The sequence below is a fragment of the Diadema antillarum genome, unplaced genomic scaffold (assembly GCF_040938485.1).
Source record: "Diadema antillarum isolate AM-2024a unplaced genomic scaffold, OU_Dant_1.0 scf00000115, whole genome shotgun sequence".
NCBI classification, from domain to species: domain Eukaryota; kingdom Metazoa; phylum Echinodermata; class Echinoidea; order Diadematoida; family Diadematidae; genus Diadema; species Diadema antillarum.
Genome location: NW_027271004.1, coordinates 936,578 through 956,379, shown reverse-complemented (window position 1 = coordinate 956,379; position 19,802 = coordinate 936,578). Strand labels below are relative to the sequence as shown.

At 38.2% G+C, this 19,802-nt stretch overlaps 1 protein-coding gene across 1 annotated transcript; it reads right to left on the bottom strand.

Moving 5' to 3' along the window:
• Window positions 1-455: 455 nt before the first annotated feature.
• LOC139719821 (stimulated by retinoic acid gene 6 protein-like) lies at window positions 456-17,584 on the bottom strand. Its single transcript, XM_071631208.1, has 19 exons — window positions 17,141-17,584; window positions 16,336-16,421; window positions 15,770-15,912; window positions 12,431-12,563; window positions 11,653-11,695; window positions 10,790-10,915; window positions 9,582-9,676; window positions 8,990-9,051; window positions 8,542-8,603; window positions 7,784-7,934; window positions 6,768-6,843; window positions 6,305-6,380; window positions 5,606-5,654; window positions 5,007-5,124; window positions 4,304-4,405; window positions 3,712-3,875; window positions 3,221-3,358; window positions 1,723-2,045; window positions 456-761 (listed from the first exon to the last, which is right to left on the bottom strand). Exons 1-19 carry the CDS (start codon window positions 17,423-17,425, stop codon window positions 456-458), a joined length of 2,538 nt encoding a protein of 845 aa, XP_071487309.1. The 5' UTR covers window positions 17,426-17,584.
• Window positions 17,585-19,802: the final 2,218 nt, after the last annotated feature.

The following is a 19,802-nucleotide window of genomic DNA, read 5'->3' as shown; positions in this document are numbered from 1 at the left end:
CGTACCATGATGAGTGTATTTAACATGATTTACTGTGCACTTTTAGCCTACACGGGACAAGAGACAAAAATCTTATGTTAAACAACTTCTAAGGTTTCATTACACAAGAATACGCCAGAACATCAAGCAACTCCAACGTCTTATTCGTGTACTTAAAAAAAAACAGCTTCATAATTATGCCACTTTTTCTGTCAGTTTTGTGCGTCTACTTTCATTGCCTTGCGGAAACAAAGATACATCTGTAGGCATATCTCAAAATGCACTATTTTATACATTGATCAAGTTTAATGATGTCCTTGCAATTGTCAGCTTGGGCCGCATAACAACAGTTTTTGCTGTCGGATTTCCAAAGTTTTCCAGTTGTCAAAATTTCTCATCGAGGGCCATCATTGCCTTCGTGCAAGCGGCAAAACTCAAATCACATTCAGGATTCATGTGCTGCAATCTGTTCTTGGCTACGGTGGACTTTTGTTTTCCCCATTGTCCTCCATGATGACGTCACTACCGTCTGCTCTCCCATCGTTGCTGTCTACAGTCGCCATATCAACCATGGCTATCGGGGCGCCTTGACTTTGACCATCGGTACTGCTTTGCTCGGCCCAGCACGTGGACGACCGAATCGAACTCGGCTGCGAAATGCCGTCAAGTTGGTCCTTTGGAGTTGGACGCTTACTGCCAGCTGACGTTACCCCATCGTCTTCCAGTATCAAGTAAGTGGTGCTTGCTATCGAGTGTTGATCTATCGTCGTTGTATCAGATTTCTGCACGTTCACGGGTGCAAATATTTGAGATAAAGAATCAATACCGCTTCTGTGTAATATTGCTATTTGAAGGTTATTGATCTTGTTGCTTGAGAGGTTTTCAATTCAGTTCCATTTAATTACTTTATTTCCCTCCAACAAAAAGTAACAGTTTGTCAGCGGTACAATTAAGTCATAAAATATAATACAAAATATATGTGCTAATTTGGTGACTGAAATTGCGCCCTTGTTGCTTTTGGATGTTGAATGTTGGTATTGTTGCTTAATATCGATGTTGAATGTTAATAAGAATAACTCATAAATGAAATTTATTGAGAAATTGCGCTGGTATCTTGTCAGTTGTAGCATCCGTTTGCACCAAAAGCAAAAACAATGTAGACAACAGGAGTCATTGTTGTAAAATATACGTCGACGCTTGAATCAGGTTGAGAACAGACAATTTCCATGACACTTAAAGATCGTTACCATTCTTCATTTGTTCTTAATACATAATGGAAATCTAGGAACATTTAGATAATTATTTTTCAAGTTGGGATACGGTTCAATCATAAAAACAGACATCACAGAATGATGACGACAGCTAATTCTCAATAATCTTTGTGCAACTCCATATATACACCGGCTCAGAAGGACTACTATCTCTTCACGGAGAAGCCACTACTTTCATAGATGGAGAGGGGATTCAAGACATTTTCATTATTGCATTATGATTTGATGCGTATACTTGTATATTAGCGATCGTTAGATCTGCGAAGCGAACGCTGAAGACGACGCCAGTAGGCTAAAAATGGTGTTCTACATATTCGCGACGCGAGGAAATTGTTTCCATACCCGGAAGGCTGTGCCGTCTTAGCGTTCGCGTCGCAGATCTAACGTCGCAGATCTAACGTAGATCTAAAGCTCGCTAATAGCTTGCGTTATCACATTAATGATATCCATCATCATTCTTTATCATGGTTACCTGCCGTTCTACGTCATCCTCGCTGACCTCACGTGAACTGTGACCCGAATCGGGCTTAACCATTATCACCGGACTCCCTTCTTTGTTGCTCTTCTCTCCTCCCTCGTCCGCGACATCGTCCAGCGGTTCGACGGCGCTTTCGATGCTCTCCTTTTCCTGCTTCTCCATCTCTTCTCTGACTTGTTTTCGCAGTTCTTCGCGTCTCGCCTCCAAGATGGCGGCTAGTCTGTCAGACAGCAGGTGGTTGTTTTTAAGAAGGGTCATAGCCAGATGCCAGCGAATTCGCGCCCTCTTATCGGGACTTCGCCGAGTCGACATGTCCACTGCAACAGAGAGAAGACGCTAATTATACACCTCAATAATTAACATTGAAAGGTTATGAAACATACGTTTCCTGCCTTAAATGCATCCTTTCTTTTAAGCATACTTGAGATCTCAAATATAGTGGTCACTGGATATATCATTTTGTAACCAGAACTTGTTTCCCCTAATCACATGCTATTTGGCTCTAGCTATACTACCCTGATTTCCTAGCTTTATTTTCTCTAACGAAAAACGATCTTGCGACTATCTTGCATTCAGTAATAGTTTCACATGGCAACTAAAACCTCATTGATTGCCTTATTTTCTCACAATATTAAAAAAACAAAACAAAACAAAACAATAAAGTATTACCACCTGAGTTGCAAAACATTTTAAACTGTTGACTAAAATGTCAGTGATTTAAAGCATGTTACGATAAAACCTTTATTTTTCTTCTTATGTATTTACATCTTCAATCTCAAAACAAAGTAAACACAATGCACACACACGCACGCACACACTCTGGTTATTTGGGCTGATGATAATCCCATAGATGTGACGTGCGCCCTCTTTGATGAGGACTGCTAAACTGTTAATGACGTTACTTCGTCGACAATCCCCGTCGCAAGCCGGGTCCCTGTCATTCCTAATGCCCCAGTCACATACAAACACGGATGCTCAAGGATCTACACGGTGATCCGGGGAGATCCGGGTAGTTTCGGCCTCGATGGAGTGTCGACGAGCACTGGTATTGCCGCAGTCACATAGTAACACGGATGCTCATCAGAAAGGATCTACACGGTGATCCGGGGAGATCCGGGGAGGTCCGGGGAGTTCCGGGATAGTTTCGACCTCGATGAAGTGTCGACGAGCGTTGATATGACTGTACACACAGACAAACACGTCATCTACACGGATGAACACGCCGACAGCTACACGGCAGCCACACGGACCACTCTGCATTGCTCTGCCAACACGGCAATCCCCGGATGATGCCGGATGTTTTTGACCTCCGAAAGTTGCCGTGTTGGCCTCCCGGATGTCCCCTGATCTTCGTGGACAAACACGGATGTCCAAGGATGTCCAAGGCGTCAACACGAATCTCTCCCCGATCACCTCGGATCAGATCCGGGGTGGTCCGGGGTGATCCGGGATGTCTACGTGACTGGGGCATTACTGTGCGAAGTAGACTCACCGTCATCTTTTTCGCTGAATTCGAGCAGCTTGTCCTTCCTCTCCTTCTGTGTCTGGAGGAGGAAGTGGCAGAAAGTGATGACCACGGGGTGAGTGTGGGCGACCTCGAGCTGCAAGAAGCCCAGGTAAGCCTTGTAACCTGTCACCGCGATGAGAAAAATAAACAAAGATTGTATAAAACTCGCATTATCACACAAAGCACATGACTGTCACGTCTTCCGCGAACAGACCTTAAAAATCAACACTGCGTACGATAGAGAAGCAACAAATCGCCACTAATGCACATCTTTAAATGCCAAGAAATTTCTTCGAGAGGTATATTTTACCAAAGCATGCTACCATGACATCAAAACCAGAAGGCATCCAAAGCCCAAGCATTATGTAACATTTTTATCATCCGGTGTGTTGCATGGTAATCTGTCCTTTTGATTCAAGTAATGATTTGCACTAAAACCGATAATGCACATTAATGGCGTTACAGTTTATCATCACCTGAATCGAAGAGTTCGAATCCCCTCATGAGCAGGCACCGGTCTATCCGACCGACGAGGAGCAATCCGAACAAAACCGATTTGAATATCCGAAGGAGACACGAGGCCAAACCGAGGATCACGTTGAAGAAGAAAAAGAAGTACACCTGAACGTGGAAGAGCCGCCTGAATCAGGAGAAAGCGTGAAATGATCTTATCGTCAATTTTGGGATTTTACCAGAAACTCAATTATGCTAGGAAGATCACTTGTATTGCGGAAAGAAACCCTATCAGCTATATTGACATTATAGGACAAACTGCAGGTTATAGAGTCCATCTAAAGGCACACACAGATTTTGCACGATTACGATTATATCATCGAAAGGTGCATTCAACAATTCCGTGGAGGCTGGGGCTGGGTGGGAGCCGCCAGCATAATGTGCTGATCGGGCTACTCGTTTTGAAATATTCAAAATAGATAAAAATCAAGTGCGCACAGAATTGTGTCTGTAAGTTGTATTATTATGATGTAATGCTACTACAATCGCAAAACAGACAAATTACAGACCAATATTATGTGAATTTATTGGAGTGAGGTGATTTGTTATTCTTGCCTGTTGTTGATGCTGAGCTCCTTTCCCTTTTCTCGGAGAAAGAGGAATCTTGCTGCGAAAACTTGAGCATAGTAGATGACCAGGTACACGACGACAGTCAACCTGTATCGACAGATCACGTTTTTACGAGGGGCACGATCAGTTACTGAAGACTAGGTTTGTCATGCTGGTTACTAACTGTACTTGCGACATTAGATGTAAAAGAATATAATCAAACCGCTGAAGTAAGAGTCTTGATAGATCTACAGTTCCTCCACACACAGAGCAACTCATTTCTGGAATGTCACCGTGTGCTTGGACATCTGAAGAAGATTGGACCAAGACATGATAAATTGGGAATTTTCTTTCGATCATGAAAGTATGCTGGGCACTCCACTTGCCTATTACAAGGTCTCATCAGGGAGGTGACTCACCTCCCTGGTTTGATGCTTCGAGCTTCCGAGGATATTGCTCTTTAAAGACATATGTGATTTATTTTTGTGTAGTTTTTATCGTTACTATAGCCACATAACGTTTGCATGTGGTCTACTGGGATATCATTATTTGAGTTCTCACACAAAACTGAGTCAAATGTGCACAAATTTCATTCACACGTGCACTCCACGCCATGATCTCATACGTCAAACACTGCAACATAACTATTTTGGCGTCGTTGTTGCATAGAGCCACTAACTTTACGAGTCTTGTCTATTCAAAAACTCACCACTGGTTTTTGATGATGACCCAAACCCAGTTCAGTTCTCCATTGACGAGTGGGAGAACGAGGAGGTAGGTGATGAGGAAGACGAGAAGCCAGAGGACGAGCTGGATCAGTATGAAACCTGGGAAAGGAATTGAAAGAGAAAAAGAACCATTTTGTAACATGTTCTAGCTGGCATGTAACTAGCTTTGAGGCTATACGTGGCAGTTTTGCGCCATAGATATGTTGCATCCATACTTTCTTTACAATCATCATCATTAATATTATTAATGCCATCATTACTACAATTCTCGTCTGAGCATACGATATCGGTAACATTGCATTTTGAAGTGTATATCATGTATGTATATCATCGTTATTGTTATTATCTTCATTATCATTATCATTACCGTCATTAACATCATACTATCACCACCACCACCACTACCACCACCACCACCACCACCACCACCATCATCATCATCATCATCTTCTTCTTCTTCTTCATTGCTATTATCATTATCATTACCGGTATGTCTTCTGTGATTCTGCTAGACTGTTTACGTACCAATATATAATACGGTAGTCTGTGATGGAATCGTTTGACAAGCTGCTGTACTTACCCCATAAGACGAAACCTATGTGGAATCCGGAATATTTGAAGCTGGATACCTATCACGAGAGAATGATAGATTTCATGACATCAGACGACAAGAGTACGCCACATCAAGAAACTTAAACTGCCTGTGAGAACGCAACACATGTCAATACATAAATGACGTAGACGACACCATGCGCGTTAAAGATAATTTTACAATTTTGTTAAAACTAGCAAAGCAGAATAAACATAAAAGGCAATCCATTGAAGCTTATGGTACAGGAGGTAATAATTGAAACTCTGTATCGCTGACGAAGATTATCGCGTTGATGATCAGTGCGTGGGGGAAACAAGAATTGATAACAATGTAGGCCTATCTCATTGTATTAACAATGATAATTATAAGCACCATCATAAATACCTTGAAGTGTCCGTATTACTAGCCATAGGAAGAGTAACGATAATAGTTATCGTAGAAGTCGCCACAGCAGCAGTTAAAGGTTGCAGTTATGGTGATATTAAGAGTAAAGAAGTGTCATACTGTAGTAGTCGTGTAGTAGAAATAGCAAAGCACATGTAGTCATAAGTTGTAGCAGTATACTAGTAACAAGTGAAGGGCCTACTAACATGATACTTGTATTCTTAGAAATTGTAGTGATATATATCACACCGTTTATGCTGGAATAAGGTTGATCAGCAACAAGTAGAAAGCAGGAACACTTACCACTAGCGATGTATTCTTGAAGTGCTCGTTTGGGCAGAATGATCTATCCCCTCGCCAAAGGCATATTGTGTTTCTCCTGTGTTATACACGAAAAATAACGTTAACATAATTTGATTGACGAAGGGCTGATACACGCAATACAGTGTAACGATATGAAGTTGGACCGGCAAATGCTATTGAAATCTTCTATTGAACTCATGAAGACACTAGTAGTGGGTAAACACGGACTTTTGGTTAAGGTAGCCTTTTATATTAAAATATCTAAATATAAACTTGAAGAGAATTCATTTTCTGGCATCTAATTCATCATACTCAGCACTTTTTTAATTCTAATAATGTCCATCTGCATGATGGTGATTATAAGATGCTAAAATAGTGATAGAAAGATTTCTGAATATCACCGGGCAACATTCTGATGAAAAACAATAAATTGCTATGAAAGTTAGCGGAAGAGGTAAGTTACCTGTAGGTGATGAAGGCGATGAAGGAATAGCAGATCATGATTGACATTGAGGTAAAGACGGTCGGAGAAAAGGTGTCTGTTTTAGAAGGAGTAGAGTTATGACAAACTTTATTATCATGCATGAAAAAAAAAACAACTTTAGGAGCATAACTTCAAGAATCTGCTGCAGTGTTAACGAATGATGGAAAGCGTCTAGGTTTTCGTCATTTAGATTCTAATCAAGTTATTTACTCTCAAACCATCTTACAAAGGATTAAAAAACATGCTTTATTTCCAACAAAGCAATGGTCCTGTCGACCGTTGGCTTGGGTGTTTTATCAGGAGAAATATTCATTAAAGCGTTAATCTTTTCCTAGTCTTTCTCTTTCCCTTAACTTCATGTATGTCTATGCCACGTGTATGCTTCCGTACGAAAGATATGATGGTTCTGAACTAACGATTTCTGGATATGATGCATGCGTCGAACACCTCTTTTTCACGTAGTAGGTACTCTTATACAGGTGACGTTAATCATTTCGTAGGTTTGATAATCTGAAATCTATTGAAATAAGGTTCGTTATTCCGAAGACTTCTTGTTCCAAATCACACAAATTTCCTATACTTAGCTGGTTATTAAATCGAAAATAAAAATATGGTGTCGTTTAATCCGAGCATTTGTGGCGTTATTCCCATTGTTCGTTATTCAAAAGTTTCGTTAATCCGAAAATGAAATAAAGTTTGTTTTCTGAAGTAAAATGCAATAAGGTTTGTTTGTGTATCCGAAAATGAAGTGAGGTTCGTTATTCCAAAGGTTCGTAATTCTGAAATCCCCAATCCGAAAATGAAGTAAAGGTGCGCACTAACGAACCTAATTCGAAATAACGAACCATATTTTATTTTCGGATTAATGAACCTTCTGAATAATGAACGGTAACTTCTTTACTCAGCAACCGTAGAAAAGTTAGCTCAAATCTGGCATTAACTTGAGTAATCAGTACATAATACACTCATGCGTTGTATTGTGAACAATGACTCACAAACAACCGTATCAAATAACTCCTTCCACTCATAGAAGGTGTCCGTGTCGTTGTCCTGATCGTAGAACTCGAAGAGGTCCCCGTCCTCGGCAAACGTGGTGTCTAGCCATCGTTGAAGAGCCACCTCCGTAGCCTCGTATATGATTCCCACCTATACGTGGAGAAGCGCACGAAAATACAACAGACAAAAGGGGTATGAGTTTTATATAGCCCTGAAATATAGTCTGTATGATAGCAGTATCCGAAGACTGGATTCTCCAAAAATTACAAGAAATAAGATATAAAGAATCGCTAACTTACATACTTGCACTGAGGGACGGATGCACATCAAACAAACGAAAAAGAACAAATATAAAATTTCAATACCAGTTTATTGAATGATACTTCTATATACGAAATAATGCACAAGAAATAGAATATTACATACACGTATATAGTATACATATATGTATACACACACATGTATATATATCTATATATCTATATATATCTATATATATATATATATATATATATATATATATATATATATAATATGTTACGATATCATCAAGACCATCAAGTGTAGTAATGAGAAAACATCGTCACATTTCACATTAATTTTAATCCCGATGCACCATCCTCTGCTTTGTTCTGCATATGTAAGCAAAGCAAATGTTGTACAGTTCTTCAGAATGCACGATCTGTTGTCGCCTGGCGACGAAGTAAATATAGAGTTATTATAAATAATGAAAACTAAAAGATAGAAGACTACTTACACAATATAGACACAAAGCACTGAGTCCTATGGTACACACGATTCGACGGGAATACCGAAATCCTGTCGGGAAAAATAACTCAAAAACATTATTCAAGTATATTGTTATTCATTCCTTTAACTCCTTCTCAGTGTTTTCCTTTATATATATGTATGTATATATAAATATACATCTAATTGCGTTTGTTTTCATTAGTTTTTACTCTGACCTTCCGTCAAGAGAATTCAGTTTCAGTGTGAATAGAATATTTTAGAAAATAATTGTGCTTGTCCTCTTTTTTTCTTGTTGATCTTCCTTATTTTCCAGTTGTGAATAGTCATGTAAATCATTTAGCACTTTGCCCTGTGTCAATAAGAGAATTGTGTTACTGGGCGAATAGACTTCTACACAAATTAGAGTCAGCTAAGTAGGTGTTATCAATCTTAGATGAGTGGAAAAAAAAACTTACCAGGTTCACTTTCGTAAATCTTGTTTATAAGCTTCCGAAATTTGCCCGGTTCCGGCCGATTTCTGTCAAGTCATTAGAACGCAATAAAATAAAGAATTGATTAGTAAGACATTCATACAATTAAAATCATGGGACACATCGTTTGTATAATCTGGCCCTGTTTAATAAAAAAAAAAAATAATCATGATATCTCAAAAACTGCATGTGGCGGCTACTTCTAGCTGATTATGGCGCACTGTTACCACCTCATGTACGTTTTTCCAGCGACAATAGCAGGCGGTGCCATTCATCAAAAGACATGCTTATAACATCGATATTCGATTATTTATTTTGACAATTCCTATGAGTTACAGATTAATGGGATATTGATGATACGGAGTACAGCAGTACAGATTGCCATGTTTTTAAGCTTTGTTTTCTGATGCCATGGCAAAAACACTTTATGTTTTTATCATTCATTCCTCGACAATATTGCTGAAAAGCTCATTGATATCACATCGCACTAAATAGGATAGCCAACATTATGAAGTACACCGCGGTTTACCAAACCACACGATGAGAAAATGATAATAATTTTATGCAGTGTACTCACTTTTCGAATCGCGCTTTTGGAGTGAGGAGATATTTTACCCTTTCGTAGTAATGTGTGTCTTCAAAATGCAACTCGTGAACCTGAGCCTCCAGTCCCTTGTTGTGCATGTGATGTTAAGAAATAAAAATCCATTTAACCCATTAATCTTCTGTGCTTTAATTCAGGATATACGTAGACATATCAACCATTTCTATCAAGGCAGACGGATGAAAAATGAACGGTTAAGTTTTTTTTTGTTGTCTGTTTTGCTTTGTTTGTGTTTGTTTGTTTTGTTTTGTTTTGTGTTTTGTGTGTTTTTGTTTTTGTTTTTGTTTTTGTTTTTTGTTTTTTGTTGTTTTTTTTTGGGGGGGGGGGTTGTATTCATGACAACTAAAGAGTCAAATTAATGGCAAATACATGGTGCACACCGAACTCGATAAACATCTGATATAACGAAAGAGGAACTTAAAGACCTAATTTACAATTTGCAGATGAAACAAAACCCAGCATTAGTGCTTCAAAATAGTTCTAAGATATGAGTAAGGGATAGAAACAACCAATGTAAAAATTCTAACTTGTGTAATCGATGTTAAGTATTGTTAAATATACAAAATGTGAACAGCAGTTATAATGAAAATGTTTCCGGAATAAACATTTATGGTTTAATGAGAAAAATAGTGATATCTCCATATATCTTAAGTTTTATTGGAAACATTTTATATGGTTGGATGTTTTGTGATACAACAGACCTACACATATGCATCAATAGCGATATCTTGAACATTTTTAAAATGACAGTTCCCAAAGGTAAACAAGACTTTTAAGAAGACACCAAAGATGGTGTCCATTATTGGTCTCGTTAATCGTAATGCAGCCAGGCTGTTATCAGCACACTACCTTTCCTGTGCTATACTTCACCAACTTACGAATTGATCTTTTATGACGACCAGGATGTTCCGACCAGGATGTTCCAACATGGATGTTATACCGTGGTGTCTTTGGATACGACGAGGTTTCGTGATGCATTTAACTATTTGCTTGTTTGTTTGTTTATCTAATCCTAGCATGATATATGGAACTGTGCAACATACAAAAATACTAACAGGATAGTGTTTGTGTGGGCATATATATATATATATATATATATATTTGCCTATATTATGTATATATATATATATATATATATATATATATATACTATTATTTGGCCGGTCCCAAAGGAATTATACCTCTCTCCGTAATTTTCGGATCTTGTGGTTGTGATAGGACCTCTTTATGAAGAGGATGGCGAGTATGACGTACATGATGTAGACGGGAATCAGGATTAGCCTATTAACGTTCCCTTCATCCGATTCCTGTGAGCAGTAGAATGGCAAAAGACAGAGAAATACACTCACATTGTTTGGGATGATGATAATAATCATAAACCCACAATTAATGACATCACAGGTCCAAAGAAAGGTCCGGAAAGAATTACGACGTCAATGTCAGCGAACCTGTGTGGTACATCGTCTCAGAATATAAGTGATCATGGCAGCTGATTATTTTTAATTTTCCTTTCTTTTCTGTATAACCCTTTAGTTGACAGTTCAATCTATCCGTGTAGCTCATATTACATCTATCTCTCCATCGGCTTTTCATTATAAAAAGATATGCGATGTATACATAGCTCTGTTTTTCACCGTAAGCTTGGTAAGAAGAGTGCGAATTATTCAACCTCGAAAATGCTGTATTGATCAATTCTGCGCGGATTGATTTCAACTTCTGACACAACTTCTCCAGGGACACAACTAAACCAACATGCTTTCGGAACATGAAATCTCATCAATCGGTTACTGGCGTCAAAATTGTGGAATGCGGTCATTAATTTGATATCCAACGCCAATGAGAAATAGGTAGCAGATCGAATGAGCTTCTGCAAAGTCGAAATAATTGTGTGATTCTAAACGAGTAAATGTTATGTCGGGTCTCTTTTAAAGAATTAACTGCTAATATGAAATGTTAAAATGATAATATTCGAACGATTTCGCGGCGGTAGCGTTCTTTAGACATGTTAGAAGGGGCCAAAGCTGAAAAATGCTCTGATACTTACGTTCCATGGACATTCAGCAAGTGTATACCAGTACATGAAGGCCCTGGAGAAAAAGAAATGATAGAAAGAGAGAATACCGGTACAAAGTCGACCCTTTTTGCTGTTCCGAACAATAAAATGTCAAATACGTGGCTAACATCACAAATATTGATGTCCTAACAGACGCATTGTTGAAGATCTAGAGATAACGCATGCGCAATATGATTGACATTTCTCCTTGATATGCTTGGGTAGAGACCTTTAAGGATGTGAAATTTTACTCGTCTGAAATGAACCAAACGGTTGTGTAATCAAATAAAACAAAAGGTACAAAATAATTATGACACAATACAGCATCAATCAGGGTATACCCTATCATTATGTGCCTGAATGTCTACTTGCAAAAGAAGACAAACGTAAAGCACCATTGAGAAAACATGTCCTTTGCATTCAACCTCAATATCGGTCACTGTCGGTGGCATCTACAAAGAAACCCCATTTTCATTTTGCAGTTTTGCAGTTATATTGTCTTCACAATATTAACATCTTAACTCTTAATATTTCAACAAGTCCTATCATTGAACATAATTGTTGATAGTGTCATCAGCCTTCACGTTTTTTTCTTTTATATGATATGTATACTATATTCATAATGTCAATTTTGTTGTTTTTTGGCATCAGTATAAACGCAGTCTCTTTTTGCTTGCTTAGACGGGGATGCAGTATTCGCAACGTTTCAAGAAAGAGAAACACACATAATTCATGTAACGCAGTATCGAATATTGATTTCGTCGCTCACCATTCCAGCGTGTAAAGTAGGCCTATGACGTCACTGACGACCCAGTTTTGAACCGTCAGACTGACCATGATTGGATAATGAGCCAAGGCAATGGCGAACACGTTGACGTAGGCCATGCAGCTGCGCACTGCGCCTGATTATAAGAAGGTAGAAAGTAGCAATAAAACAGATTCACACATTCATTTCGTATCTCTTTCAGACGAAAGGGCATTTTAGTTTTACTTGGTCATGTTGATAATGTTTGTTCTGAAATTGGTCGCACAGATGATCGAAGTGATAAAATTTGTGCCCCGTTGGGATGCTTGTGCATTCTTTCATTCTTGCAAAAACCCAAACACTGGATCCAAGAACTGGGGAACATATACTTTCATATCTGCTTATTATACATAAATTATGTGACAATGACACTACCATCTTGTCGCGCATTCCAAAAACATAAAATTGTGGTTGTGATTTGTTCAAAACAAAATCAAACTGCCTTTGGAAGGCAGTATATAGTTCGCGATGGGCACCTGCTGTGAATATAAAATGGTTAAAGGGGTAAAAAACTGACCACCTCTATTCCAGCTCTCCCGTCTCGGCACCAAGAGCTCATACTACTTAAGTTTTTCCAGCCCTGTGCATTCGGATACAGTATAAGCCCAAAGTGACATTTCCCCTCCTTATAACATTACCTTGAATGACATATAAAACTCAATTACTTCTTAATTAGATTGTCGTATATAACAATTACACTGTGTAAGGATATGTTAGGACGTACAATTCGTAGTTATAAATGCGCTAAAACACAACTACCCCGGCTTAATGATCAACTTTAAGTATATACGTATCGATGGCATTTGCGACATCAATCATTAACACGAATCCCCTAAACCTTTTGTTTATCTACCAATCAGTCGTATCGTGGCTGTTTCTTACAGCTCACCCACTGCAAACCTGGGGAATGTACTTCAATTAATCGTGGCCCAACCCTATCGATACGCTGGGTAAATAAGCAACCATATACGAAAGAAAGCATTCGCGGCCCAAAGCCATATTTGCTAAAACTTTAATCTCACCTTATAGGCTGTGCGTTTTCTTGACATGAACTACGCACTTTACAAAAATCATTATTAGAGCTGGATGTAAGAATGTGAGATTTTGTAAGAATGTCTGAGAGCATTCATCGCTTTTGAGGTGCTACAAAAAGTGGGATTGTTGAGGGAAATCATGCAAATGAGATGAAGAAAGAGAGAAAGAGGGACAGAGACTGGAGAGGGGGGGGGGGGGGGAGGTAGAAAGAGGAGGCAGTCGATCCCGACTAAGATATCGATCTCTGGTATCACGAAAGTCTATTCAGTGATACACGATTAGTCACTTGAAGTAAGGAAGTGAAGAGTAAATTAATTTACTGCATGCAAAACTCCTTATCTTATTGGTTCATATATCAACTTGGTAAATTCTATGGCATATCCACAGTGGAGAAAGATTTGGTGGAATTTGCTAAAAATCGTTCAATCTGTTCAAAATCAGGAAAAGATTGGAAAAGATATTTTCACTTTATACAAAAACATTCTTTTCTATCGCTGTTTTTCTTTTTATCTTCCTTACAAAGTGTGCATTGTTTCGTTCATACGTTCATTCTGTATATCACACTTTATGACTCGCATTTCCTAGAAATTGTAATACAATGTGAAATGCCATGTGTATACTTTGTATTTTTTTTATTGAATTGAACCGAATTGAATATATATACTTCAATGCTTAAAGGGTGTGTACAGTTCTGGTCGAGGTGAGGATTTAGCTTTTAACGTTTTGCGAGATATTCAGAAACCACTCTATGAGATGTCAAAGAGCATGCAATTCTAAGGGGTATCAAAAGTTTATTTGATGAAAATCGGTTTTGAAGTGGCCGAGATATCCAAAAACAACGTGAAACAAAGAGATCCTAATAAAGTTGTGGCCTGTAGTATTTTATTATTATCACTTTTTTGGATATTTCAGCCATTTGAAAACCAATTTTCATCAAAATAAACGTTGAATCCTTCTTAGAATTACATGCTCTTTCATATTTCATAAGAGGTTTCTAATTATCTCACTTAGGAATGTAAAAACATGAATCCCTACCTCAACCATTACTGTACAGCCCCTTTAACGATGTGTGACCAAGTTGAGGATATTCATTGGTTAATTGAAAGATTTAGAGGCTTGTCATAACTCTGCAACAGAAATAAACAATTATAAAATCAAAATAAGGTTAACATGAGTGAGAAGCTTTTATTCTATATCTTTTGAAATACCAGAAATCCAAAATAGAAAGAAAGGTTATATTTCTACAAAGGCGCAGCATCAACGAATATCAATGCGAATTTTGGGACTTCATTGGCTAATATCACTTGCAATCTTGATGTTACACGGGGAGTGACATTGACACAGATGGCACCTCGGCCTTCCCTCATAAATTCTGACAAATTGCACCCTTTACATTGTTGTATCACATTGGCTTGTGATATTTAAGTCTAGATCTATTATAAACTACAACTTCTTCTTTTTATCATTATCATCCACTGCGTGCAAGCATGGCAAGTGTAATGGAGCGCACTCCAGTAAAATGTTAAGAACTTAAGAGGTGTGAAAACGAAATCTTTTATTTCTGAATATCGTATTCGACGTAATGACTTGCTTTCGTCAGAATGTGACATATTTTATGTGAATCATAGGAGTAATAAGAGAGGTATGAATAAGGACGGCTGGACAGTCTTGTAACTCCAAAGACCTACCGCAGACAAGCAATAACTCAGCCGTTCAATACCATCTTTAATCTGTTTATACGCAAAGTCCGTATCACTTTAGAATTGCGGTGACGAGAGGGTTAAAGGGATGGATATAGTTTTGGTTGAGATATGGGCTTCAGGTTTCCGCGTTTTGTGGTAAAATGAGAAACCTGTTATGAGATATGAAAGAACATACAATTCTAGGAGGAATTCAAAGTTTATTTGATAAATCGGTTTTGAAATAGGTGAGATATCCTAGAACAAAAAAGTCCCAATAAAAGGTTGGAGCCACGTTTTGTTATAGGGTGACTTCGTTTTACTTTATTTCTTTTTTTTATTTCAGCCATTACACCAGGTCCTGTATAATTATCAGGATCTTGATGCTAATGCTGATCGAGTTATCCTGAATAAAGATATTTGAATAAATGAAATGAAATAAACATCGATTTTCATCATATAAACTTTGAATTCCTCTTTAGAATTATGTATGTTCCTTAATCTTTCATAAATAGTTTCTGATCATCTCGCAAAAAGTTAATCCCCCATTTCAACCAAAACTATACTATCCCTTGAATGTTTGTCTTACCCTGCACCATCTCGGGCAAGTCGTCATAGTTGGGCTCCAGGTAGAAGTTGCCCGTGAACAGGTCCAGGATCCCGATACAGCAGATGCCGAAGGCACATAGGAAAGCCGGCCGATCAGAGTAAGTATCGAGAAGATTCACGGGGCTGAAAAAAAGCAAAGCAGAAAGGATGATTATAATGATGAAAACAATGATCAAACTACAAATCTTTGACACTGACGGAAGCGTCCAAAGTCTGAAGCAATTTTAAAACAAGCGAATTCCTCTAATTTAAATTATAATTAATTAAAACACATAATTCAACATGAAAATTTCAAGAATTATTGTTATTTTAACTGGGGTAAAATGGATTCAATAGGTAAATTAATATAAGTTTTGACAATTTTGTTCTTTTATTTTGTAACATGGTCATTCGATGCATAAACCTCTAAAGCCTATAATTTCATTACGTAAAACATAATTTGTGGTAGCCCTTCTCTTGGGAAGTTTGTATGGCTGTGTGCTATTCGGTTTTAATACACAGTGTGTCTATGACTGAATGGATATATAAGGAGGTGATTGAACTTACTAAGCTACGCTCGGCTTCCCGCCACAACAGTTTGGGAAAAGGCGCTTTCGAGGTTGGAAGAAGCTGAAAAATACAATGATTGTTGCCTGCAAGAAGATGCATAAAGGAGTGATCAAATAAAGATACATCAGAATAACAAAAAGACTAAGATTGAGTAAACTCAGAAACAATAGGACAAAATAATATCAACGTTATCTTTTGAACCCTAAGGAACAAGAACTATACGACGGCACATGTACGTATAAGCAAATGTAATATTGGATAAATTAGTGGTGCTACGTAAATACAGATCAGATAGACAAGTAGTGACAAAAACAAACTTTTACCGAAGATATTAAGGAGCAATGACAATGATCATTATTCATGTCTGATTTTGGATAGAGTGTGCAAACCGGTGTATTCATCATGTTTTGGGATATCTTCTTTGATTTGTGAAAAACTGCAAATGCACTGATGAAACACATTTCTTGTTGCTAGATCAGACTACATAGATTTTTTAGTCAGCTTAATACTTATATGCTTGTCATTACACTTTTCATTCGAGCTGACATGTTACTACTAGTATTCATTTGTCATTTGATATCATGCACGAAAGACATTGACTATTTTCATTTATTTACTTGTCTAAAAATTACTTACAGTGAGACACGTTTTCAACGTTTAAAATTGTTACATTTGCTGCACGTGTTATCGTAGTTCAACTATACTTGTGTCTCCATGGTGAAAACTGTCTAGCATTATGGGCCATGCGAAGGTGAATCGAATCAGCAAAGCGTACTCAGAAAGAACAAATCTTCAAACTCACTGCAATTGGTAGATTCCATATTGTCCACTGCTGGACGGTAAACGTCGGATTTTCGCAGGTGCCCTGTGAGATATTTGTAGCCGTGTCCTCGATGTCGGTCCAATTTAAATCGAAATCGATCGGAATGTTCTGCGAGCTGGGGAGCCGGTTCGATCTCGTATTCCTGACGGTCGTCAGAGGGCCAGTGGACTGAACGAAGACGACCACGCAACCGAAGATGCCAGCTAAGACGAACAGCAGCAAAATGGATATTCCTGTGAGAGAAAACTCTTTCTTGGTTCTCATGGTGATAAGTTTGTTACCAGAATTATATAAAACTTTTGAATTTTACCACGAAATGAGTACAATAAAGCAAAGTCGATGAAACAGAGCCAGACGAGATCGAACGCCTGGTCGAAAACATGGAAGTACCGACGAACTTTAGGACGTCATCCCAGTCATGTTACATCACAGGAAGGTATACACATGCTGCATGGAGGAAAGAGCTTTGAAGTATTGGCATCGAACTGCATATTCTATTTACTGTTGTTTTGGCAGTCGCTGGCTGAAATATCCTTCTGAATCACTCTAGAGAACCACTACTCTATTCTCAAGAAGTTTGTGCATCGGGTTGGGCCTGTGGTTTCTTCACGTCAGCCATAGAGAAACGGGTAATTACATTGATAACACCCTGAATGGGGGTACAAAGTTCAAGTCGTTGCTCAAATAGTCAAGGCGACGACTTAAGATTTGTTTTCGACAGGGCAGATGGTTCACCGTGTCTGATACAAAGGAACGACTCGGGGAAAACAATGCGTGTTGTTTCCAAGGAGATATTACATTACAAATTCATGCCTTTTTAATATATATATTGCCATTCTCCTGCAATTACTGAACCCACATTATATAATATTTGGGCCAATATACCATGAGTGCGGTCGCAGATGGTTACATATCATCAGGGATGTGGCCACACTCCCTGGTATCAGCGTGCCCTTGCTTGCCTTATCAACTATGCTTGTTTTGTGTTTTGATATGTTTGTTTTTAATCAATTTATTGTCAACCTCTGTACAAAATAATGTATTGGTAGGATGGCAACTGCTGATCTACATTTTAACAAACCCGTAAGATCAGCAGTTGCAATCTTACAAATACATTTGTACCGAGGGTGAAAATTGATAGCGAAGACAGTCTGTCATAGCACTTATTCACACTTACTCACCCTTCTGAATTACTGATCTCTTTCTTTCATTTTGCTTGTTTTTTTTTTCTATATACACCTTACCTCATTGCCCTCACTTCATTTTTTTTTTTTTTTTTGGTGGGGGGGGGGGGGGGGGGGGGGTTTGTCTCTCTCGATGTCCATCTCCTATCTTCACCCCGATGTCTGTACATTCTATCCTTGTTCGAGATCCTGTCAACGTATCCAGGGCTCGACATTAGCGAAGGCCCGGGGCCACTAAAAATTGATGTCGGGTCATAATGACCAAACTTCCGAAGTGGCCATTTTTGGCAGTGACTCGATCGGGCACTTATGATTCGAAATGAATTGTTATGTTTCCGTTTCTTTTTCGGGTCACCAAAATTTCAGATTTAAAGAATTCAGTTGCCCGACCGGGTCACCAAGAGAGAGAGAGAGAGAGAGAGAGAGAGAGAGAGGGAGAGAGAGAGGGAGAAAAAAGTAAGAGTCTCCGTACACACACATACACACATATTGTTGACATGCACACACACACACACACACACACACACACACACACACACACACACACTCATATGTATTATATACATGCATGCATAAACATGTATGATATTGATCAAAATTCGGGCATAGGGTTACTGGTATCCTCATTATACGACAACTGACAATTTGATTTTAATACTCATAACAGTTGTAATAAATTTATTCTCAAAAAGCATCTGGTAAATATCGTTTACTAACACAATGCAAGACAATATTCAAGAGTCTGTAACATCACATGCATTGAAAAGAAAAGAAGAACAAGAGAGATACAGCAAAAGCAAGACAGGAGCAAATAAAGGATCATTCATTTCTTATCTGTGACGTATGGCCTTCAAATGGAATGTTTTTCATGGCTGTTTTTGTTTGTTTGTTTACAGAGGCTACCTGGTCAGCATTTATTTGGTAAATAATCACGTACTGCATAATGTCAAAATATTGTCTTATCATAATACTGATAGATAATCGTTATAACAACGTTTGAGCTACAAAGATAAACTAAACTTCAAACGCCTTAAATACCAAACAGGTTTGAATACAGCATGATAATTTCCTAATACATAATCAATTGTGATACAAAATCAAAGAGGGTCGTTTACCATCATTAAGGGAAAGTGTATAATGAAATACGACACCTGTGAAATTTATAGTACGACAGGAAATTTGTTGGAAACCTTCAATGAGCATGTTTACTTTTGGCTCATTTTCTATTTTCCACGATGCTCTATTAAGCATCCCTTTCTCTGTTCTTTTAGGTCTTTTTAATCTGTGATATGTGTCTATAATCTTTACCACTCCTTCTCTTCATTTTCGGTACTCATTACCTACAGGAACTGTGTTATGATGTCAAGCGTAAAGTTCAGCTAGCTAGCGATCATATCCATTACATTTCGATTTATAGCAATAACTGTAAAATTTTCTTCATAAAAAATAATTAACTT